The sequence below is a fragment of the Protopterus annectens genome, chromosome 6.part0, assembly GCF_019279795.1.
Source record: "Protopterus annectens isolate FY-2018-M chromosome 6.part0, PAN1.0, whole genome shotgun sequence".
Taxonomy (NCBI): Eukaryota; Metazoa; Chordata; order Ceratodontiformes; family Protopteridae; genus Protopterus; species Protopterus annectens.
Window position 1 is genome coordinate 913,465,526 of NC_056737.1, and position 27,059 is coordinate 913,492,584.

Below are 27,059 nucleotides of genomic sequence, written 5' to 3' on the forward strand. Positions count from 1 at the left end.
TTTTTGTGGCCCCATAAGTAGATCATGGTTTCAGCGACCACTGCCAGCTTCCTTTATGATTTATTGGGTTACAACTCCAGGAGAACCCCAGTTCCTGAAAACAACTGGTCAGAAATTCATCTGATGAGAAGTTTACTATAAGTGTTTTGCAAACGTGTGGGGTGAAGCCATCCTGTGCTCTATAGCAGTTGATCATGTGTGTGTGTGTATATATATATATATATATCTATATATATATATATATATATATATATATATATATATATGTATATTCCAACTCCATAAAAAAGAAAGAAATCACTGCTGTCGCACATGTAAAAACAGATCTGACAGCAACTTCTTATGGAAAACAGTGGATGAGAAGTTTAGCTTTGCTGAATTGAACTATGCAAGTAGGTTCCTTGTGTTTACTTTTCAGGAGTAGCAGAGTAGCCTAAATACCAACATTGTATTAATGATATCATTTTATTTTCCTAAATTCAGCAAACTTGCATATTTGAAATCCCCAATAACGTCATTTTGAAGTAATGCATCTGATGTTGTAAATCTTTGTTTATTCATTACCATTAGGACCTCGGTTCCATCCTCAGAACCGATACGGCCATTTCCAAGCTCATGCCAGCCAAAAACTCTCAGCTAAGACCTACCCATAACGCCCCTCTCCTAGTTACTCCAGATCTCGTTTGCCATGTTCCTATTTAGACGTGCTAGCCATCTCTCTCAAAGCTAAGTAGAAATTTGTTAACAGTTTCTCTTCAAAATTATTTGATTTTTAGTCAATTTAGCCCTTTCTCACTGTCGCATATAACCTATGCCTATTTTCTACCCTTAAATAGTAGATGTCGACCACAGCGTTCAAATGAAATGGCAATAAGGCAGCAACCAAGAACCCATAACAGTGTAGGCACAAACCCCACAACACACTGTGAGTAAAATAGTAAAAATAGATTTATTCCACCACAAAACAGCGACAAGGAAAGCAGTAAAAAACACTTGGACTAAGCGCTTTCACCAGTTCAACCGGCTTCTTCAGAGTCCTAATTTACATCCCAAGTTACTCCAATTAAATACTAATGATTTGCCAACTTCAATCAATTTTCCAATTAATCAATCTTTGACAGTTGCAAAACGTGAGTCTTAAAGCTATATAGATGTTTGATACAACCACAAAAAAAATTTTGGAAGTAACATCAATTCAAAATTGTTGTGAATAAACAGTAAATAATAATAGTAATGATGGATAATGAATAATAAACTAAAATGTAAAAATACCTATACACAATTTTTCATATCTTAAAAATTAATTAATTTCCCCTATCAAACTAAAAAAGTATATCATATCATTAATTAGTTGTACTTTGTTGACATTACTTATACTGTAATCTTAAAACCATCCTTCCTAACCTTTAGCAATGTTGAATTGTGCATATTGCAAAATAATACATACCAATGAATAAATAAATGATTGGGTGGTACATTGGGGATGAGAGCTAAATCGAATGGTATTTGGTAGCCTCTGGATATTATTCTCTGCATCCAAACATCAGTAGTAATAAGATGCCAGGCTGGTAGATGCAGAGAAAAATGACCCCTGGCTGCTTCCAGAGGAAAGCAATCAGTCCACTGCTCAGGAGTGCTGGTAGGGTCTGCCGGAGAAAGAATCTCTAGCGCCCGGATCATACCAGAGCCCCTCTACCCCAAAGGAGCGTCTTTCATATGAGTTGTTGCCCCTTTGCCTGGGGGATTGTTCACCACGAGTGTCACGCGAAAGGTCCTTGGGATTTCTTGAACCACATATTTCCTCCCTTTTCATTAGGTAGGGTAGGACCTCTGGGGGTTGGAAAAGGCACATGCCCACAGCAGACAAGGTCTTTCTCTCACTATGTGTAAGTGTGAGTCATACGTCTTTCTCACTATGTGTAAGTGTGAGTCATACTTTAGGTCCAAAAGTGCAGATTCATCAACAGATGCATTGATGAAGAAAGATTTAAAGGGGTCTGCGAAGTCACACAACCGCATACAAGTATTACGTCTCATGACAATGCCTGATGCAGCAGCTCGAGCTGCCACCTCGGTGGAGTGAGATATCAAATGCATCAAGGAGTTCGAGATGGATTCAAGGGTAGCTAGCTGCGGCGACAGTATCACGCACCTCCAGATCCCACCCAGAGGGAGATCGGCGGTACCCCACAAAAAGGGGAGACATTTCAGAATTTAGGTCTCTTTGGTGGTGAGTAAAGTGTGCCAGATAGTACAGCGACCGAATGGTGAATGTCACTGAAGCATAGGTCCATTTCCCCAGTCTGTCCATGGTCCTGGACTCTCTGTTTGGAGGATGGATGGTGGAACTATCGTCTGCCAATTCCCTCTTGGTGGCTCCTGCTATGACCATAGAGTCAACTGTTAACTGCTACGACCAGTGGGGCTGGTCTTCAAGGTGCAGATAAAATATTTTGTCTGGCCTCTGAGGGACAGGTTCTACATTGTTCGGGGCCTTCCAGGTATGCTGCACAATGATTTTAACAAGATCATCTGCCGGTGGAGTCACCCAGAAAGTAGATGGCAGGGCACAGAAGGCCTGCAGTAACACCAGTTCCTCAGAAGAAGGATTATAGGACTTCCAGTCTCCCTGCTGCTTGAGGATTTCGAGAATGTCTCGAATGAGATGTCATCTGGGTAAGACCCTTCTCCCTCATCACAATCAGTGTCTTTGGTGATAGATTCCAACGGTGAATCAAGGTGCTTCTTCTAGCACTGTTTCTTCTGGGGTGGCTCCCCAGTTGGATCTTCTGAGGAGGACTCCGGAGAAGAGGTTCCCTTCAAAGAGGGTTCTTGTAACTCCTGTGCCTGGGGTCCCGAAATGGGAGTTGGGGAGACGTGCATGCTAGGGGAGGGTTCTGATACTGATGTCATTGCTGCTGGTCGTGAGTCCATTACCTGTACAGCAGGCTCACTTGAGGAGGGATGGGTGTCCGGAACCAGGAGGGACAACCTCGGAACCGGGATCACACCTCACCATGAGGAGCCCACCTCCAGGTGAGGAGCTCTGAGAGAACTGGAAGCCATCGGAACCATGGACATAGATGGCGCCAGTGAGAAAATAGGCGCTGGGCTAGGTACCAAGGTACAGATGGTCCAAGCACTGCTTCAGGAGAGTATCAGTTCCACCAGAGCTGATGCAGCAAGGGTGGACGGTGCGGACAGGGAAAACACTGCTGTCAGAACTGAGACAGTATGCACTGGAGTGGAAGTATCTTGCTCTTGGCAGGTATTCAAGTTTTGGAGCCGATGGAGACAAAGAAACTGTTGGCACCATGGCTGGGGATGGTGCCAAAGCAGGTACAATCATCAGAGCCGATGTCGGATCCAAGGACGGCACCAAAGTCAGTGGTGCTGAGGTCAAAACTGAAATAGAAGTGAATATCATGGATGGCACCGAGGGAGAAGACACAGAGCCTGGTGCCGAACAGGTCTGTGCCCGAGGGCCTCAGTGAAGCATGGAGCTGACTCAGTTCCATAACTGACGGAGATGCAGGAACTGAGTGACTCCATTTGTCCTTGTGTTTTTTGGTTTTGGAGGTGAGACCTCCGACCCAGCTAGAGCCTCTGAAAAAGATGTCTCGAGTAATCCATTTTTCCTTATGTTTTTGGTCTTTGGAGGGGGTGAGACCTCCAACCCAGACAGAGCCTCTTAAAAAGGTGTCTTGAGTAATCTGTTTTTCCTTATTTTTTTTGTTTTTTGGAGGGGGTGAGACCTCTGACCCAGCTAGAGCCTCTGAAAAAGGTGTCTTGAGTAATCCATTTTTCCTTATGTTATTTTGGTCTTTGGAGGGGGTGAGACCTCCGACCCAGATAGAGCCTCTGAAAAAGGTGTCTTGAGTAATCTGTTTTTCCTTATGTTTTTTGGTCATTGGAGGGGGTGAGACCTCCTACCCATATAGAGCCTATGAAAAAGGTGCCTTGAGTAATCCTTTTAAGATAAGTTTATTTTTACATTCTGCTGGTGTACAATTACTAAAACTAGCACAAATGTCACAGTCAACTTTAATGTGATCCACGCCCAAACAGTAGACACAATGAACATGTGTATCTGAGTTAGGCATCTTACATCCACACTTGTCACACTGTTTAAATCCCAACTTAGCTTTGTCTTGACATAGTAAGGCAACAAGGCTACAATATAAAAAAATTAAAGGAGAAAATACCAATGGCGTTATTTTAAAAAATACCACTAGTAAAAAGGAAAGGCCTGTCAAAGAGAGGAGAGAGGGACAGTACCAATAAAGGTAAAAAATTAAATTACCAAGGAAAAGGGTAGAAAATAGTCACAAGAAAATTCCGACTCCAACACAGGAATCCACAGGATAAATAGTAGATGTCGACCACAGCGTTCAAATGAAATGGCAATAAGGCAGCAACCAAGAACCCATAACAGTGTAGGCACAAACCCCACAACACACTGTGAGTAAAATAGTAAAAATAGATTTATTCCACCACAAAACAGCGACAAGGAAAGCAGTAAAAAACACTTGGACTAAGCGCTTTCACCAGTTCAACCGGCTTCTTCAGAGTCCTAATTTACATCCCAAGTTACTCCAATTAAATACTAATGATTTGCCAACTTCAATCAATTTTCCAATTAATCAATCCTTGACAGTTGCAAAACGTGAGTCTTAAAGCTGTATAGATGTTTGATACAACCACAAAAAAAATTTTGGAAGTAACATCAATTCAAAATTGTTGTGAATAAACAGTAAATAATAATAGTAATGATGGATAATGAATAATAAACTAAAATGTAAAAATACCTATACACAATTTTTCATATCTTAAAAATTAATTAATTTCCCCTATCAAACTAAAAAAGTATATCATATCATTAATTAGTTGTACTTTGTTGACATTACTTATACTGTAATCTTAAAACCATCCTTCCTAACCTTTAGCAATGTTGAATTGTGCATATTGCAAAATAATACATACCAATGGATAAATAAATGAATGAATGAATGTTACAATAAATTAAATACAATTTATATTATGCCTGCCCTAAATTTCAACAAAGGTTTTAAAGAAATGTTTTCATTAATCCCAGGTGGCCTAGTGGCATTTAATCTAATCTGCCACTCCATTTCACGTAATGCCACGTGGTTTTTAATGTCACCTTGATAATCAGAATAAACCCTGTCAACTATAAAAACAAAAACTTTTTGAACTCATGGCATTTTTGGGAATGTAAAAAGAGTGCATTGTGTTCATCCATTCTTCTTATAGAACCACAATGCTCTCGAATTCTTTCCTTTAAACTTCTCGTTGTCATACCGACATAAAATGTGTCGCATGACATACAAGTTGCTATGTAAACACAGTTCTTGGTTAAACAATTACACATACCTGGACAAGCTATAGTTCGCCTAAAACCTTTTACAATGATGTAGGCCCCAACAGATATAAATCTACACCATTTGCAGCAACCACATTTATTCATGTAGGAACGTCTATTGCCACCCCAGTTCCTTTCCAAAATATCCTTTAAATTGGAACCCCTACTAAAAACTATGGTGGGGGTATCACCCAGTGTATTCCTTGTATCTCTACTCAAAAAATGCTCCCATAAACTGTTCAAACATGTACGAATGCCCACGGAGACCTCGTTATATTGTATAACAAGTTTTGGACAATAACCAAGATTGTTTTCCCATTCCAAGGCTTCGTTTGTATTATTGTTGCTTACAATCTGGGAGACCTTTGCTTTCAAGATTGGGATATACCTGGTGTTTCTCTTTTTATATACTTCTCGTTTAGTTTTAATCAACAAGTTTAAAGGGTAACCCCTTTCAAGAAAAAAAACAATTAATCTGTACATCTCCTTTTTATATACCATATCATCACTAATTAACTTAGATAGCCGAATCATTTGTCCCTTTACCAATCCCTTCCTTTGATGTAAAGGGTGACAACTCGTAAAGTGTAACATGGAGTTTGCATAGCTCGGTTTTCTGTAAATGTTACTGTTGAGCCCTGAATCATTTTTTGAAATTTCAATATCCAAATAATTGGCACATTCTGAACTCCAATTATACGTAAATTTAAGAAAATCAGAACTCGAGTTCAGATGTTCCATGAACTTCACTACACTTTCTTCATCACCCCTCCATAAGATGAGTAAATCATCAAGAAACCTGTTATAAAGTAGAATATTTTCAACAAACCTTGAATTAAATATGTTCTCCTTCTCCCATGCTAAAAGGACCAAATTTGCAAATACTGGCGCGCAACGTGCCCCCATTGCCACCCCGGTTTGCTGTCTATACGTTTCACCCTCAAATGTTAAAAAATTGTTCTCCAGAACAAGCCTCATTAATCCATGACAAATCTCTAGTTTACTCAAATCAAAACTAGAGCTAGAAAAGAGACTGTCGTAGAAAAATTTGAGACCAGCTTGGTGGGGTATGACAGAAAACAGGTTAATGACGTCTATCGTCAGAAAACCAAAACTGCTGATGTCCACCATGTTGACCCCACTCAGTCTTTCCAGACAGTGCCATGAATCTTTCAGTATGTGTCCTGAATCTAGTATTGCCTTTTTACAGTGTACATCAACATATGAAGCCAAGGGTTCAGTCTTCGAACCCTTTGCAGAAACAATGGGTCGAAACTGAAGATGGTCTGTACCCTTGTGTACCTTTGGTATGCCAAAATATTTTGGCATTTTTGGAAATTTTACCACAAGGTAATGATACTCTTCCTCAGTAATGACCCCTTGAAACAAGCTATCCAAAAGGTACAAATCAATCCTTTTGTATGCCACATTGACCTCATGTCTGGAGACTCTACAGTAAGTACTGACATCCCCCAATGTTTCCATCATCCGACCAGTGTAGTCAATACTATACATGATCACCATCCCCCCACCCTTATCTGGTCTCATACATCTGTACTGTCCTGAAGTACTAAAGTCATGAAGTATGTCTCTTTCATCTTGTGTTAAATTGTCATCACCACAGGTCCTTTGTTCACAAATTTTCCTCATCTCATGTTCAACAACATTCTCAAAAACAATAAGTTCCCTACACTGAGGTGGCATAAACACACTCCTTCTCTTCAACAAGGTGGTGTCCTGCCCTTCCCCTCGATTCATTCCACCCATTGAACCCCCAGCAAAATACATTTTTAAATTTAATTCTCTTACATAGAGTTTCAGATTTTTCAATAACCGGGTTACATCCAACCTAAAATTGGGTACAAATTTATCACCCCTACTGAACAATTCAAAATGTGAATCCTTCAAAATAAGTTCAGTATAGTTATAAATAATGAAACCTCTTTCTTTAACAATGGAATGCTTCATCCCCTCCAGAGGTATCAATGTTCCCTCTATTGAAATCTCTGCGTGTGTGCTACTTCCATAGCCAATAGTATAAGAAACATCCTGCCCAGTGTCTGTTGAACTCGTGCTTCCACATGGCATACCACAATCCCCATCATCCACAATTTCCTGAATACTCAAAACTTGATCTTGTTCAACAATTACATTGACATTGACACAGTCATCCTGAAACAATAAATCAACAGTTTGGTTTGCAACTAAATCTTTCGCCCCCCCCAAAAACATAGTCACAAACATTGCTTTCATGTGTTTTGTTGTGATCAAAAAGGGCATCAACATCATTGCAAACTTCAAAATTAACAAAACTTTCACAATTGTCCAACCGAGTTAAAAGTTCTTCCTCGTCCCCCTCGGGCTCCTCTGTTGAAACGAATTGTGATTCTGTCCCCTGTTCTGTAACCTCTCTGACCTCCGCGGCAGAGTTGGTTCTTCTAAAAAAATGTCATTGCCCTCATTTTCGTCGACTTCTTCCCAGTTAGACCGGTATGAGTCAACCCTGCTGAATGTCCTGACCATGGGGTTGCGTCCCGGTGGATAAGCAGCCCCTTGACTCACGTTGCGCGCCAGTATTCTCAAATTTGGTCCTTTTAGCATGGGAGAAGGAGAACATATTTAATTCAAGGTTTGTTGAAAATATTCTACTTTATAACAGGTTTCTTGATGATTTACTCATCTTATGGAGGGGTGATGAAGAAAGTGTAGTGAAGTTCATGGAACATCTGAACTCGAGTTCTGATTTTCTTAAATTTACGTATAATTGGAGTTCAGAATGTGCCAATTATTTGGATATTGAAATTTCAAAAAATGATTCAGGGCTCAACAGTAACATTTACAGAAAACCGAGCTATGCAAACTCCATGTTACACTTTACGAGTTGTCACCCTTTACATCAAAGGAAGGGATTGGTAAAGGGACAAATGATTCGGCTATCTAAGTTAATTAGTGATGATATGGTATATAAAAAGGAGATGTACAGATTAATTGTTTTTTTTCTTGAAAGGGGTTACCCTTTAAACTTGTTGATTAAAACTAAACGAGAAGTATATAAAAAGAGAAACACCAGGTATATCCCAGTCTTGAAAGCAAAGGTCTCCCAGATTGTAAGCAACAATAATACAAACGAAGCCTTGGAGGGGGAAAACAATCTTGGTTATTGTCCAAAACTTGTTATACAATACAACGAGGTCTCCGTGGGCATTCGTACATGTTTGAATAGTTTATGGGAGCATTTTTTGAGTAGAGATACAAGGAATATACTGGGTGATACCCCCACTATAGTTTTTAGTAGGGGTTCCAATTTAAAGGATATTTTGGAAAGAAACTGGGGTGGCAATAGACGTTCCTACATGAATAAATGTGGTTGCTGCAAATGGTGTAGATTCATATCTGTTGGGGCCTATATCATTGTAAAAGGTTTTAGGCGAACTATAGCTTGTCCAGGTATGTGTAATTGTTTAACCAAGAACTGTGTTTACATAGCAACTTGTATGTCGTGCGACACATTTTATGTCGGTATGACAACGAGAAGTTTAAAGGAAAGAATTCGAGAGCATTGTGGTTCTATAAGAAGAATGGATGAACACAATGCACTCTTTTTACATTCCCAAAAATGCCATGAGTTTAAAAAGTTTTTGTTTTTTATAGTTGACAGGGTTTATTCTGATTATCAAGGTGACATTAAAAACCACGTGGCATTACGTGAAATGGAGTGGCAGATTAGATTAAATGCCACTAGGCCACCTGGGATTAATGAAAACATTTCTTTAAAACCTTTGTTGAAATTTAGGGCAGGCATAATATAAATTGTATTTAATTTATTGTAACATTCATTCATTTATTTATTCATTGGTAGGTATTATTTTGCAATATGCATAATTCAACATTACTTAAGGTTAGGAAGGATGGTTTCAAGATTACAGTATAAGTAATGTTAATAAAGTACAACTATTTAATGATATGGAATTTTTTTTAGTTTGATAGGGGAAATTGATCAATTTTAATTTTTAAGATATGAAAAATTGTGTATAGGTATTTTTATATTTTAGTTTATTATTTATCATTATTCATCATTACTATTATTATTGAATTGTTTATTCATATTTACTAACAATTTTGAGTTGATGTTACTTTCAAAAAATTATTTTGGTTGTATCAAATATCTATACAGCTTTAAGACTCATGTTTTGCAACTGTTAAGGACTGATTAATTGGAAAATTGATTGAAGTTGGCAAATCATTAGTATTTATTTGGAGTAACTTGGGATGTTAATTAGGACTCTGAAGAAGCCGGTTGAACTGGTGAAAGCGCTTAGTCCAAGTGTTTTTTACTGCTTTCCTTGTCGCTGTTTTGTGGTGGAATAAATCTATTTTTATTATTTTACTCACAGTGTGTTGTGGGGTTTGTGCCTACACTGTTATGCGTTCTTGGTTGCTGCCTTATTGCCATTTCATTTGAACGCTGTGGTCGACATCTACTAGTTATCCTGTGGATTCCTGTGTTGGAGTCAGAATTTTCTTGTGACTATTTTCTACCCTTTTCCTTGGTAATTTCATTTTTTACCTTTATTGGTACTGTCCCTCTCTCCTCTCTTTGACAGGCCTTTCCTTTTTACTAGTGGTATTTTTTAAAATAACGCCATTGGTATTTTCTCCTTTAATTTTTTTATATTGTAGCCTTGTTGCCTTACTATGTCAAGACAAAGCTAAGTTGGGATTTAAACAGTGTGACAAGTGTGGATGTAAGATGCCTAACTCAGATACACATGTTCATTGTGTCTACTGTTTGGGCGTGGATCACATTAAAGTTGACTGTGACATTTGTGCTAGTTTTAGTAATTGTACACCAGCAGAATGTAAAAATAAACTTATCTTAAAAGGATTACTCAAGGCACCTTTTTCAGAGGCTCTATATGGGTAGGAGGTCTCACCCCCTCCAATGACCAAAAAACATAAGGAAAAACAGATTACTCAAGACACCTTTTTCAGAGGCTCTATCTGGGTCGGAGGTCTCACCCCCTCCAAAGACCAAAATAACATAAGGAAAAATGGATTACTCAAGACACCTTTTTCAGAGGCTCTAGCTGGGTCAGAGGTCTCACCCCCTCCAAAAAACAAAAAAAATAAGGAAAAACAGATTACTCAAGGCACCTTTTTAAGAGGCTCTGTCTGGGTTGGAGGTCTCACCCCCTCCAAAGACCAAAAACATAAGGAAAAATGGATTACTCGAGACATCTTTTTCAGAGGCTCTAGCTGGGTCGGAGGTCTCACCCCCTCCAAAAACCAAAAAACACAAGGACAAATGGAGTCACTCAGTTCCTGCATCTCCGTCAGTTATGGAACTGAGTCAGCTCCATGCTTCACTGAGGCCCTCAGGCACAGACCTGTTCGGCACCAGGCTCTGTGTCTTCTTCCTCGGTGCCATCCATGATATTCACTTCTATTTCAGTTTTGACCTCAGCACCACTGACTTTGGTGCCGTCCTTGGATCCGACATCGGCTCTGATGATTGTACCTGCTTCGGCACCATCCCCAGCCATGGTGCCAACAGTTTCTTTGTCTCCATCGGCTCCAAAACTTGAATACCTGCCAAGAGCAAGATACTTCCACTCCAGTGCATACTGTCTCAGTTCTGACAGCAGTGTTTTCCCTGTCCGCACCGTCCACCCTTGCTGCATCAGCTCTGGTGGAACTGATACTCTCCTTAAGCAGTGCTTGGACCATCTGTACCTTGGTACCTAGCCCAGCGCCTATTTTCTCACTGGCGCCATCTATGTCCATGGTTCCAATGGCTTCCAGTTCTCTCAGAGCTCCTCACCTGGAGGTGGGCTCCTCATGGCGAGGTGTGATCCCGGTTCCGAGGTTGTCCCTCCCGGTTCCGGACACCCATCCCTCCTCAAGTGAGCCTGCTGTACAGGTAATGGACTCACGACCAGCAGCAATGACATCAGTATCAGAACCCTCCCCTAGCATGCACGTCTCCCAACCCTCCCATTTCGGGACCCCAGGCACAGGAGTTACAAGAACCCTCTTTGAAGGGAACCTCTTCTCCGGAGTCCTCCTCAGAAGATCCAACTGGGGAGCCACCCCAGAAGAAACAGTGCTAGAAGAAGCACCTTGATTCACCGTTGGAATCTATTACCAAAGACACTGATTGTGATGAGGGAGAAGGGTCTTACCCAGATGACATCTCATTCGGAGACATTCTCGAAATCCTCAAGCAGCAGGGAGACTGGAAGTCCTATAATCCTTCTTCTGAGGAACTGGTGTTACTGCAGGCCTTCTGTGCCCTGCCATCTACTTTCTGGGTGACTCCACCGGCAGATGATCTTGTTAAAATCATTGTGCAGCATACCTGGAAGGCCCCGAACAATGTAGAACCTGTCCCTCAGAGGCCAGACAAAATATTTTATCTGCACCTTGAAGACCAGCCCCACTGGTCGTAGCAGTTAACAGTTGACTCTATGGTCATAGCAGGAGCCACCAAGAGGGAATTGGCAGACGATAGTTCCACCATCCATCCTCCAAACAGAGAGTCCAGGACCATGGACAGACTGGGGAAATGGACCTATGCTTCAGTGACATTGACCATTCGGTCGCTGTACTATCTGGCACAATTTACTCACCACCAAAGAGACCTAAATTCTGAAATGTCTCCCTCTTTGGTGGGGTACTGCCTGATGAGGTGCGTGATACTGTCGCCTCGCAGCTAGCTACCCTTGAATCCATCTCGAACTCCTTGATGCGTTTGATATCTCACTCCACCGAGGTGGCAGCTCGAGCTGCTGCATCAGGCATTGTCATGAGACGTAATACTTGTATGCGGTTGTGTGACTTCGCAGACCCCTTTAAATCTTTCTTCATCAATGCATCTGTTGATGAATCTGCACTTTTTGGACCTAAAGTATGACTCACACTTACACATAGTGAGAAAGACGGAAAGACCTTGTCTGCTGTGGGCATGTGCCTTTCCAACCCCCAGAGGTCCTACCCCACGAATGAAAAGGGAGGAAATATGTGGTTCAAGAAATCCCAAGGACCTTTTCGTGACACTCGTGGTGAACAATCCCCCCAGGGCAAAGGGGGCAACTCATATGAAAGACGTTCCTTTCGGGGTAGAGGGGCTCTGCGTATCCGGGGTGCTAGAGATTCTTTCTCCGGCAGACCCTACCAGCACTCCTGAGCAGCGGCCTGATTGCTTTCCTCTGGAAGCAGCCAGGGGTCATTTTTCTCTGCATCTACCAGCCTGGCATCTTATTACTACTGATGTTTGGATGCAGAGAATAATATCCAGAGGCTACCAAATACCATTCGATTTAGCTTTCATCCCCAATGTACCACCCAATCAGAGGGAATTAGCAGCCTTAGAAATGGAAAAGCTGCTAAGGAAAAGAGTCATCCAACCAGTACCACCAGACCAGACAGGATCCAGGTTTTACTCGAGGTTCCTTTTAGTGCCAAAAAAGACAGGGGACTGGAGACCAATCCTGGATCTCAGCCTATTCAACAAATTTATCAAACTTCAAAATTTCCGGATGGTCACGATACAGTCCATTCTTCCCTTCCCTTCCTAGGGAGGGATAACAAGATGTGCTCTATAGACCTCCAGAATGCGTACTACCATATAAGATGGATCACCGCTCCTGGAGGTTTCTCTGCTCCCAGCTGGGAGCCAATCACTACCAGTTCAGGGCATTGCCATTCAGCCTCTCAACAGCCCTTTGAGTGTTCACCAAATGTATGGCAGTTGTGGTAGCTCATCTTTGACTACAAGGATTTCAGGTGTTTCCCTATCTAGACGATTGGCTCCTTACTGCTCCGACCAGGAATCTTCTTACACTCAAGGTCTCACTGTCCGCTTGGGGATTACAATAAACAAGGACAAATCTCAATGCCTCCAATGAAGACACTGGAATTTATTGGAGCGGTCTTTGACACAACATCCTGTCAAGCGTCTCTCCCCCCTCACAGGTTTTCAAACATAACACACCAAATCCAAGACCTTCTACCTATGTACCAGCATGTCTTGTACTGCAACTCTTAGGCTCCATGGCGGCTGCCATTATGTTAGTAGCACTGGCAAGACTGCACATGAGAATCCTACAGTGGCTCCTTTCCACAGACTGGTCATTGCTAATTGACCCACTTGACCACATGATACGTCTTTCAAACTGTTGCAAGGAAGAAATGTTACGGTGGATGAACCCACAAATGAATCTTTGGTGTCGACCATTCTGTCTTCCCCAGCCCATGGCCAGGGTGACCACAGAAGCTTCCCTGTTAGGGTGGGGGGGGGGATTTCCAGGGAAAGACTGTCCAAGGCACCTGGTCCCCCATGGAGGCCAATTTGCACATAAATGTCCTGGAAGTGAGGGCAGTTCTCCTAGCATTGCAAGCGTTCCATGCATCTCTACCCTCTGGGACCATTGCAATTTAGTCAGACAACATGTCAGTCATCTGGTATATCAACAAGCAAGGTGGAACCAGGTCTTACCCCCTGTGTCAGGAAGTCATGAGGATTTGGTACTGGGTGATAGCTTCCAACCGCTTCCTTATAGCAACACACATTCCCGGGAGCTCCAACCTTATTGTGGACAATCTGAGCAGGAACATCCTGATGCCTCACGAGTGGTCCCTTAACTCTGTAACAGTGGACTGGATCTTCCAACGCTGGTGCAAGTCTTGCTGCGACCTGTTTGCTTCCCCCCTAAACTACAAATGCAGAAGCTACTTTGCCCTGATTCCCCCTCAGGGGGAATCACGAGGGATGCTCTAATGCACGATTGGCCACTGGGTCTTCTGTATGGCCTCATCTGATTCAGAGTCTGTGGATCCTGGATCATTCCCAAGACCTGTTATCTCATCCTCAGGGACTGATTCATCCGGACTTGTGCAGTCTCAAGTTCACAGTTTGGTTCCTTCACTTTCAATGATTGCCAGGTTACCTGACGTACCATCTCCTGTTCGTGAAATTCTTCTGGCTTCACACAACCCTTCCACTAGGAAAGTTTATTCTAGTAAATGGATTAGGTTCTCTATTTGGACCAAAGATCAGAACTTAGACCCTTTCTGTATGCCAATTCAAAAGATCCTACAATACCTGACTACTGTTTTTGCATGCAGGAGCCTCAGCTTCGACGATCACTGTACATTTAGCAGCTATTGCCTGTTTTCATAATGATCTTGATAATTCTTCAGTTATGTCACACTGCCTATGCAAGACCTTTTTGAAAGGAGTATTACATGTTAAACCTCCGGTCAAGCCTCCCTTAGAACCCTGGGACTTGACTTTGGTACTTCAGTCTCTCACAGGTTTTCCTTTAAAGCCTTTTGATTCATGTGATTTGCAATTTTTGTCATGGAAAACCTTACTTCTAGTAGCACTTACCTCAGTGGAAAGAGTATCTGAGCTGCAGACGTTGAGTGTCAAGAGTCCTTACTTGATCTTCCACATGGATAGGGTGTCCCTTCGTACTGACCCTTCTTTCTTGCCCAAGGTAATTTCTGTTGTTTCCATTAACCACTCTGTTGACCTGCCGGTTTTCTTCCCTCAACATTCTAATAGAGGGGAGTACCTTTTGCACACCCTTGATGTGCATCGGCAGCTTCGTTGTTATTTGGACAGGACTAAATCTTTCAGGAAAACAGATCAACTGTTTGTGGCCTTTGCAGGACCCAGATTGGGTAAACCTGTTTCCAAAGTGACTTTATCCTCCTGGCTTAGAAACGTCATTACCTTTATCTACCAACAGAATAAGCTACCCTTCCTTCCAGAATAAAGGCTCATTCTACCAGGTCTATGGCTACTAATGTAGCTTTTCATTCCAGAGCCTCTATGGATGATATATGCACAGCAGCCACTTGGGCAAGACCTCATACCTTTATATCTCATTACAAATTGGATTTCACCTCCAGAGGATGGGCATCTTTTGCTTCTATGGTGCTCTGGAATATCCTTCCTTAGGGCCACCCAGGGCTCAAGTAGCTGGGGACTCAGTCCTAATGGTAATGAATAAACAAAGATTTACAACATCAGATAAAGAAGTTATGTCTTACCATAACGTTCCATCTGTGTTGTAGATCTTTGTTCATTCATTACTTCCCACCCTCCTTCCCCCTGCCTGGACTCCTGGTGGACTTTAGGAACTCCTGGTTAGGGTATTTGCTCAGACAGAGCCTCCTCCTATTTTTTTTCTATTACTACATCTATTATTTAACGGCGGACAAACTCGATCTGAAGTAACTAGGTGAGGGGCATTATGGGTAGGTCTTATCTGAGAGTTTTTGGCTGGCATGAGCTTGGAAACGGCCGTATCAGTTCCAAGGACGGAACCAAGGTCCTAATGGTAATGAATGAACAAAAATCTACAACACAGATGGAACGTTATGGTAAGACAACTTCTTTTTCACCTTTGATAACTACATCGCCACAACAGTCAGGAAATCCTTCTGTGTGGCATACCTCATCACTAAGGGCTTTTCATCCAGAAAAAAGGATGCCATTGTCCCACTGTACTCATCCCTCATTAGACCCATTATAGAGTACAACGCCTCATTTGGTATGTACCTTACAAGACATCTGCAACAGCTAGAAAGGCTGCAGAAGTACCTCACTAAAAGAATCACAGGCATAAAACAGATGCCCTATGCTGAGCATCTAAAAAACTCCACCTATACTCTGTGGCATATCTTCTACTCAGAGGCAATCTCTGCTTAACATACAAGACCATGTCAAATCCTGAGCTGTTGGACATGCTCCACTTAAAGAAATCCCAATCCCTCAGAGCTACACGCTCCAGGGATCTAAACCTTGTCATCACAATAAACAAATCATGCTGGAGGCATAGGTTCCTGACCCAGAGACTCCCCATACTCTGGAATAGACTGCCCATACATGTCAAGCAGAGCACCTCCTTGGCTTTCTTCAAAAGGAACCTTGACGATTGGATGGGAAATAGGAAATTCACCTCGGGGATCATGTCACTCGCCCTGCTAGACAGGGGTCCAGGGAAGTAAATATTGTGGGAAGAAATATCCAGGGAATTGTTATGGTTAGGCTTGTATAGGCCCTAGGGCCGATAGCCTAGTACCAACCTTCTTCTTCTTTTGGCTTTTCCCAGTTAGGGGTTGCCACAGCGGATCACCTGTCCACTCATGATTGTCAGTGGAGTTTTATGGTGTTGAGTTGCCAGCCCGGCGCCCAACCTTCCGCAGAAGGCACACACACACACACACACACACACACACACACACACACACACACACACACACACCTAGAACCAGTTTAGAGTGTCCAATCCACCTACAGCATGTCTTTGGGATGTGGGAGGAAACTGAAGCACCTGAAGGAAACCCACACGACCACAGGGAAGACATGCAGACTCCACACAGAAGGCACCCCAGTCAAGGATCAAACCAGGGAACCTTTTGCTGTGAGGCAACAACACCAACTGCTACACCACCGTGGCTGCCAAGCCTAGTACCAACCTATGAACCTATAATAGAAGATTTGTGGGATTTTTTAATAATTCTTTTTGCACTACTTGGTAATATATTTAGGATTTTGCAGCAATATTTATGTGGTATCCTTTACTAGAATTGTTAGTAGGGCCCTGTGGATCAATAAATTACTATCATAATTTATCATAGACAGGCATCTCATGAAGAATGTTCACCAGAAGTCACCCTAAGAATGTACAGACAAAAACACACAAACATTTATGCAGCAGAAAACAGGCACACACAATGCTGTTATCTAATGCTGCTAAATGCATCTTGAAAAATATTTAGAAACTTTTTCACAGTACTGTTTTGATGTATTTCAGTCTAGAGAATTTGGTATATTCCATTCTAGAAGGGGGACTTTTGCTCATGCATTGATCATATGTGTTTAAGCAAATCTGTCTTTATTTATTTATTTTTTTCCAGACATGAAGATCTAGAGCTGGTAAAAACCTTTTAGATGCTAGTGAATCCATTCATTTATTTTTAAGGATTCCTACATTATTAAGCAAGTTGCATTTAAAATAATACACATGAGACTTTTATTACTGCAGATGCATATGAACAAGTGTGATGTGGTTGAATAAAAAACATTGACTGTAGATATAAAGTTCCACAGTTAAGTAGTAACTCATATTTGCGATAATGTGGTTTATCAAGAATTCTTATTAATATTAAGATTATGAAACAACTTCTTCCTCAGCTAAGAGCATAGTTACAACTTTGTATTTTAAATACCTTCAGTCATTTCCATGTTCTGAAGAGAAAACAGCATCAACATCTACAAGGCAACATCTGTATTATTTTTATAGCAAATAGGTAAAGCATCCACTGTAAAGGCATAGCGTGACAATGCACTAGCTTCTAATAAAATGTATCTATCATCTACAGAAGTGTAACCATTGCATAGAGTCGACCAATTAATCCACAGATTTGGACATTTATTTTTTATTAACCAGGAAAGTCCAACTTGGAACGAAGCCAATTTTCAGTAGAGGCCTGGGGAGAAATGCTTCAGATGCATGTCTTTGAATGCAGGAGGAAACCAGAGAACCCAGAGGAAACCCACACAAATGCAGGGAGGACATGCAGACTCTGCACAGAAGGTACTCCAGTCAAGAATCAAACCAGTGAACCTCTTGCTGTGAGGCACGAACACTACCGCTTCACCACTGCACCATCCATCTTTTCAAATGAGAGAGAAACTTACCAGTGAATCCCCGCAAAGTAATTTGAGGTTTATAAAAGACATAAGCTGACTAATTAAGAGTTTAATTCAAGAGTATCATTAGTGTAATAGATAACATCATTCTAATGAAATATTTTCCATAGGTATACCTAAAGGAAACAGCATTTGTAATCCTCTGCTCTGTTAACACAGTTGCATTTACTAAAGCTAGTTAGTATAAAAACCCACTTATTTTTAATATCTTTTAATATCTTTGCAGGACCAAAAATCTGTAGTATTTATGTAACTGAGGTGTCATTACAAATGAAGAAATGAGGGGGGAAATAGTTTACCCATCACTCATAATGTACTGGGGTACAAATAAGATTTGTCGAGCAATATAAATAGCGGCTAGGTTTTGAATATGGTGCTATTTTATACAGATTATTCCTGATCCTTTGCTATTTAGGTAGATATTTTTATGTTTTATGAGACAGTTGCAATTAATGGGTGTTTGAATATCAGGAGTGAAACTAGAATTAAGAACAGAAGTATATATAAAAGATTGGTGGCATTTTTTTCTTAGAATAGTTCATCCAAGAATATGTAAAATCAAATTAATCTGTATTGTATTTAAATAACATGGTGATCTTAGGTGTGGCAATCCTAACCGTATTTAGCAAATATAAGCTGTATGTCTAAGGAGTCAGTTCACATTTTTCTTATGATAAGTTATTTCATTCTAAATCTACCAAATGGAGCAAATAAACATCAGAAAGCACTAAAAATTATTCAACCTTTAATGCTTCATTATTGAGATTGTCTAGAAGACGTTGTCATGAAAGAAAGTCATTGCATATTACAATTTTCTCCAGTAAACAGTGATAATCTAAAGCAAGGAGCATACAGTAATTTAAAACATTTCTTAGATTTCCTTTTAACTGTTTAACTCTGTATGCAAAGTTTGAAATAAGTTTGTGACCCCATGGATTTAATTGATAAGGGATTAATTTAAAAATCAAATCTATCGCAAACTGAAATACTTATGACTTAATATCTCCCACAGCAAGACAGCAAATCTAAAGATCTGATAATGTTAAGCCATCCCTAATCTTTGAATTACAAAGTTAATGTAAATTGATGAAAGAAATTTTTCCATCTCAAATAAAAGTTGGTTATGAGTTTATTAATTGCTGTGAATCATTCTAGAGACATTTTGGAGACTGTGTTAATGCATTAAGTAAATAATATCAGTCTCTCCATATCCAACTTGTAATCTGTTACTTTACTGTAGTTTTGTACAATATGTAGCACTCCTAGAACCCAACAAGAAGATATCCTTGTTGAATTCTGGTTATAATATTAATAGGAGGGGACTGACCAATTTAATGCATGCAAGTAGGTGATTCATAAAGAATTTAACAGTACTGATATATTTTTCTGGGAATTTAAACTTTTTAATATGCATACAGAAAGGGGATATGGTTCCTGTTGAAAGCTTAATTAGCATCAAGTACAAACACTCCATTGGATATGTTGGAATTTTCATAATGGTATAAAATAATTCTAGCATAAGATTATTATATTGAGTTTGTCTTCCTTCCATAAGGCTAGACCAGAACCTTGATAATATTTGACCTGCTACTAGCCTAAAATGTTAAGTTAAAATTGTAACAAATCATTTAAGATCAGGGTTAATTTGGGATATAAGTTTAGAACCCATATTAAGTTTTGAAATTAAAATAGTTTGAGAGTAATTTGAGTTGTTGTTTGCAATTCCTTTTACTTGACAATATTATTAGTGTTTTTATGACTGGTACCAATTGATGTTTATGCATCTTACAGAAAACACAATACAGTCAGGGCCAGAGATCTCACTGGATTTTAGAAAAGCCAAATATTCCCCTTCTTTCCAGGGAAAGATTATCATTTTGTAAAATGTCTATCATATCACTAGGAAATACATTAATTTAACATTGTTTAAATTGTTTTTAATATTTGATTATTTAATTTGGCGATTTCATGAATCATAGATTGATTAAAGAACACGGTAAGTTTGATTTCATTCATTTTTGTGTGGTAACTGCAGATATTATGCAAAACTAAATAAAGTGTTGCCAGCATTTTTTACATGGACATATATATAAAATTAAGCTTGTTTCTAATTTTAGTTAGTTAATTCTTTCTGATTGTTCATGTGTGCATGTCTGTACGTGTGAGTGTGTGGATGTACATGCACATGTGCTCACATGAGTATGGACATACAAGAGAGAGAATTTGCATTTGTTTATTTGTATCTTTGCCACACTAAGTGACAGTCATGTATTATGACTGCAGGTTGGTTTTAAAATACTGTAAAATGTAATTTGGCTTTATTTTTCCATTTCTCTCTCTCTCTATCTGATTATCCTTAATCTTCCTGTTTCCCGTCTTGGTCAAAGGAGGTCATCATACAGACAGTTATAAGGGCTTTTGCTGGCATTATCATTCCTATTCCCTTAGTAGCTTGGTGTTGGTCTTCCACATTGCTGGCCCATTGACGGATGTGTTTCTATGCATTTCCCAGTTCTGTCTGCAAAGTCAGAGAACTGCATGGTATACAAACAAATGCAGTCTTATTTGCTGCTTTGCCTTGGCCCCCAGTTTCCACAGTGGACCCATCTTCCTTCCTTTTCCTCAGGATGGACTAGGAGACACTGAATGCTGACTCCTACCTCCCCCCACCATGTTCTCCAGTGCTCTGGTTGCTTATAAATATGTGCTCATGTGGGTCACATTCAGTGACTTTTCATGAAGATGTCTATGGCTTTATTTACATCTGAATGTTATTTAGTGGCACACTTATACAAACACAACTCCTAGGGAAAACTTAGGAATACTCATGTTCTCTGCTGCTGATTGTGTGTCTTGCTATTCCATCTTCATAAGTATTATTGATGGGACTATATTTCTTTCTATTTGATGCGATTTCATGAAGCACTGAAAGAAGAAGGTTATATTGTCTCTGCTGTTCATTTTATGTTTTGTTCTTCCATGCATACCCTACATACTTTTGTATACAACATAATAATGCACATATTAATTCAGTAAGGTGCAGGTTGTGTTTAAAGATAATAAGCAAATCTGTAACTATGACAAACTGGCTTCCAGGACGTTTCATTTCTATGATTTTTTTATGTGCTTCCTTTCTTTTAGGATGGAGAAATATGGTCCTGTGGTCAGAATCAATGCAATGCATATAGTGTTAATATTTATTAGCAGCCCTGAAGCAGTGAAGGTATGTATTTGTTATAGTTGATGTAGTTTGGTAACAGACTTTAAATTGCAGCCAGTACAGATAGAATTAAAAAAATAATAAACTGCTACATACAAAACATTGAGCAAGGAATATTGGAAACAGCTCATGATTACCTGTTATGACATTAAGGAAAATGCACTTTAAAATGTAGCAATGAAGAATTTAAGCTTTTTAACCACACCATTCATGTAAAAAAGTTGCAGATGTAAGCCATTATCCAAAAATAAAATGTCAGATAAAATGCAAGTTCAGTAACAAATGATCCAGTACATCAAAAGCACAGCTATTTCAATGTATGCAGGAGGACCTGCAAACATTCCATTCCTTTCAAACGTACATTATATTCTGTATTGTTGAGACATTTTAGTCCTTACTATGTTTTTGCCAACTTAACATGCTATGCAACTACTGAATGTCTTCATGGTGTCAGAGAGCTGGAGAAGATGCTTCTATATACTTGCTCTGTTTAATTAAGCAGGTGTGTCCATGATGGATTTATACATACTCACCAACTCACAGGCACATATACAGGCACACACACACACACACACACACACACACACACACACACACACACACACACACACACACACACACACACACACACACACACACACACACACACACACGCGCACACTCACACACACGCATGTATTAGTACCAAATATGCTACATTTCCATCTCTATTAAATCCATAGCCAAGGAGACACGTTCAAAAGCTGCACCATACATATGAAGTCTCACATTTGTTTGCCATATGTTCTTTAGTACATTTATAGATGAGCATAAATGCAGTGGTAGTTTAATTTATAATGCAGTTTTATAGGCCATCTATTCTGCCTTTCTTATTTACATATTTCTTCCTTCATTTTAAGTTAGAAAGTCTTCTCTTAAGGGACATTGTCAATGTTGTAGAAATCTCTTTTTTCCCCATTGATCATCTTGAATGATATTTCGGGTATAGCATTAAAATTTTTTGAACAAGTGAGGAAACCATTGTGGACACTACATCAACCTATTCTTTTAAAGACAACTTCCATAACATTCCTGAAGAAATTACATTTCTCACTGAATTAAAGCATGTCCTTAACCATTGTGGGAACTTCCAGTTTTCCTCAGTATGATGAGATTCTGAAAACATTGGTGTTGTGATTGCAGATTAAGTAGGTGCATGAGATGACTTTATCTGCATAAAACAGTCCCCATTTGCACCTCAGTGTACCTGCATTTAAGTTTTATGTCTTGATATAGAGTCCACCCTTCATGGGGTACAATAATAAGAAATCATTACTCTTTGGAGTTTATTATCAGTATTAATCAAACCTCATTCTCTCCCCTCCAATAATCTCAGGTCGTATACCTACACTCCCCTCTCAAATCTCCCAAGAACAAGTTCTCAAGATACTACATAAGGCCAAACAAACTACATCTATGAAGTGAGATAACATACGAGGTTGCCTACTGGCCAAGCTTAAACATGACTTGTCTGATCCCCTATCAGAGGCTATTCAATATCAGCCTCAAAACAAGCTTTGTGCCATATGAATGGAGGGTAGCCACAGTCATGCCCTTGCACAAAGGAGGGGCTTCAATGGGCATAGTAATTATAGAACCATAAACTTAACCAGTGTTATCTATAAGGCTATGGAAGGGATCATTATAGTGTTAATAAATAAGGATGTGGGCAGCTTAGAGACTTTTGATCCAAGCCAGTTGAAATTCATCAAGGGAAGGTCCTGCCTAGTTTACCTGGTTGACTTCTTTTAAAAAGTTACTGAAGCAATGGATGATGGCAAAACAATGCATAAAGAATATCTGGACCTTGCAGATTAGTTCAACACCATCCCACATTCAGGTAGTAAACTCTGCCAGCTAAATGAGAATAACTTTGTAACTTGTTGGATAGCAAATTCATCATTTATTGTTGTCAACCCCCTTGTTCCCATTTTTACATGGAAATGGGTGGCACATCAACATTAAACAATATGGCAAAACCACCAAGAGCCAGTGTTTAACCTAGAGCCAATATTTATACAACCACGTGGCTAGATGGAGTTTGAGTGGCACAGGGCCCTAGGTGAGTGCCAACCAAAATGTGCTTGAGTGGCAGTCTTTGGCATTTTTACTGGTACCTGTGTGCTAGAAAGGGTCAGTAATCCAGAAACTCTCTTTTAAATGGAACCAACATGTTCTAAGGAAATGTAGTGTTTTTTCCCCAAAAGGAAAGAGAGCTAGATAGGTATAGAGAGGGAGAATTGTAATCTGTCATTCATCATGAAGGTCTGGTTGCAACAGAGCAGCAGTAAGGGAGCTTGGTCCCTGTGGTAGCACACCCATTTGTCACCTCTCCTCACTGTCATATGTCATCAAGGTTACTTAATGACAGCTTGTAATCTGCTTTAGTCTTTTTAAGGTAGCAACAATCTGTTACACTGCAGCCTTGTAAACTCATTGCTACCTTGTAAAGAAAAGAATAACTTAACAGCTTATAAGCAGTGATTGTGCAGTCACTTAATGATAGCTTGTAAACTGCCAAACTGTTCGAAAACTCCCTACAAGTAAGCATCCTGGGCAGTTACCCCTTCCACCACACCATTCCTATGGCTCTGGCTTGCAAGAAAGGATGAGAAGTCTTTTGAGTGTGTGAACTGATTACTGACTTTGTACAGTTAGTGATACAAAGGCAAATTAAATAAAGAAGACAGGCTTACAGTTACAAATAGCAAAAAGAGGGAGTAGACATACTGGTCAATGTGGGTAAAAGAAAAAACTGATTATGCACAATATGGAAAAAGTGTACAGAGCTCCTAGTATGAGATGTGTATATAGTTCTGTTGATTTGAATGAATTTTCTTGTAAATTATAAATGCTCTAGAAGTTGACATGCTAGAAGGTTGTAGGGACACAAAATAATGAAAAAGATCGCAAAATATTCTGACACAGATAGAGTACGGGGGACCTTAGGAAGACATGAAAGGAAATCAAGACCCCAAGATTTTTTTTTTAAATTGCAGTGGGGAAAGAGGTTTGGGGCAGGGCACAGAAATGGGACCTGAATGGCTGGGACAAGAGGGGGGTGGTGTGTGGTGGTTACCTGGCCATCTGGTTGGTGTACTAGTGGAAGGAACAGCATTTTTTTTTAATGGAAGATCTTATTTATGGAGGGTGGATCTAACTGTTTAAAAAAAACAGTTCACTGTATTAATACAGTTATGCACTTTTTCTTTTTGCTCTTCACTTGAGCAGCTGAGGAGGTGTGGGTATTGGTTTGTGATACTGGCATAGGGTGCAGATGGAGCCAGGTACGCCTCTGCTTTGGCCCTTAGATTTAACTTTTCTCTTAGATTTATGATGTTCCTTAAAAAGTCAGACCTGTTTATATTTACTTAACTTATGAAATACATAAACTAAACCTATACAAGATCCACTGCCACTAACTATATAGTATCTTGCATATTTTAGTGTATACTGTGAAAAATAAGAAAATGCTCCTCTTTCTGATCCTTTTCCATGATTTGTAAATATCAGTGCTATGATTTTTAAAGGTTAGAGGTTGAGGGGCATGCTGCTTATATAATAACTCCTGTGACACTCTGTAGTTATTTGCTTTATGAAGGTGCCTAGAAAGTAACAGTTAACCCACAAATTGATAATAATATACTACCTATCCCTTCTTTTTCTTCTGTGACACTTTCTCCACCCACCAACTTAGTTTATAAGTACAATCATTAAGATCTACCTTTTCAGTGTGATCATTGAGATTTACTTTTTTGTGCAGCACTTAGTACAGCTGCCCTCCTAGGCTAAGTTTGGACCGGTCCGTTGCATAGACCTGGTGTCTCTATCAAGTCATCGCCATCCTTTTACCAGTCCCAAGAGTATTTTCCTTGTCCATTGCCACAATCAACCTCCTAGTCCTCCTCTGTCTCCATAATGCTCAACAAGTTCTGCCTGCAGCAAGTATGTGAATTTTCCTGGTGTTGTGGCTAAACTTCCAGTCAGAATAATTACCACCTGGGAATCCACTGAAAACAGAACACTGGCCTGGTGGAATCTACCTACTGAGAAACAGAATCCACGGGGACCTTGTTCGGAAACACAAAGCCACACCAAACTAATCTTAGCAATTTTATTAGGTAAGCGTTTTGCCACAACGCTGTTATGGCTTCATCAGAGAAGTTGAAACAACTGGGAAAAAACTCCATAAATATTCAAAAGCAGGAAATGACATGTAATCAACTTCCTGAATCCAGGATATTACAAAACACTGGCATATCACATCAATTACATAGGCTAAAACCCATACAAGAACAACAGTTGAATTTAAAATTAAAACCTAAGTTGTTTACTTGCACCTAAAAATATGTATATATATATATATATATATATATATATATATATATATATATAATTTTATAATTTTATAAAATAAGTTGTGATAAATACACAACCTTCCATGAAATAGCAAACATAAGTCCTAAATTATACAACTGTAAACAATGCAGCATAAAAATGTAAAAATGTAAATATGTTTGAAACACATGTTTACAACATTACAAAGTGTGCCTATCTTAAGTAGCTCCTTAATTTCAAAACAGGAGATATATTACAGTTGACATTAAGTCCAGAGTGCCGGAAGGCATCTAATCTCAGTTGCCATTCCAGTTCGCGGTTCTCCAATATAAGTGAGAATGGGCCCCCCCTGACTTTTAGTGGAACATGATCTATGGCCATAAAATGAAAGCTGTGACCTGGATGAAGGTCAATGTGCTTGGCCAATGCATTGTCACCCTTTCTATTTTTAATAGCATACATGTGTTCATATATCCGGTCACGGACCCTATGGTCCGTTTTACCAATATAGAAAGCATGACAACAATCACACAAAGCTATATAAATAATAGACTTACTCTCGCAATTCAATGGGAAACAGACGGTATATTTCTTTCCCCTTACGGTGAACGTTTCGCCTGGTTTTACCCTATTGCACCAGTTGCAAAATCCACATGGGTACATACCTTTCTGTTTATTGAAGGTATGTTGGGACATATCCCTTTGCAACAATTCCTTAAGATTACTAGCCCTTTTAAACACAAATTTAGGTGAACTTCCAAGCTTTTCCACTAAAAAGGTATTATTAGCTATAAAATGCCAGTTTTTACGTATTATCGATAAAATACCTTTGGAGTTTTTACTGAAAGTTGTAATAAAACTTAGGGAAAAGTCACATTCTTCACCCGGTGGAGGTAACTTCACTATTAGGTCAGTACTTGTGTTCAAAACAGTAGTGCACCCGGGGTCAATGGGGTACTGGGAGATAGAGTAAGATTGAGCCAATAGAGGTTTATAGAAGCCATTAACTCTTTTACTATCAATTTCTTGAATCAAATCATCCAATAGTGAAGCAGGATAGCCTCGATTTGCGAACATTTCTCTCAAAAGTTCACATTCTTTTCTAAGGTCACCAATTGTACATTCTCCCTGCCCTTACCAACTGTCCCTTTACTATGGAACGTTTCTGTTGGTACAGATGGAAACTAGAGTAATGCAGGAAAGAATTGCAGTACGTAGGTTTCCTATATACTGTTGATGTGAAAACCTTATTTTCTACATCCTTCACTAACTTAACGTCCAGGTAGTCTATCTCGGATGGTGAAAAATTAAATGTGAATTTCAAGAATTCTGTTGTTGAATTCAGTGAGTTA

General features: G+C 39.7%; 1 protein-coding gene across 1 annotated transcript in view; it reads left to right on the plus strand.

Moving 5' to 3' along the window:
- LOC122804601 (cholesterol 24-hydroxylase-like) overlaps positions 1-27,059 on the plus strand; it is a 730,604-nt gene that overhangs the window by 169,238 nt on the left and 534,307 nt on the right. The window contains exon 3 of the mRNA XM_044074564.1: positions 21,252-21,333. Coding sequence (XP_043930499.1) covers positions 21,252-21,333 — 82 coding nt within the window. The remainder of the gene's footprint in view (positions 1-21,251; positions 21,334-27,059) is intronic.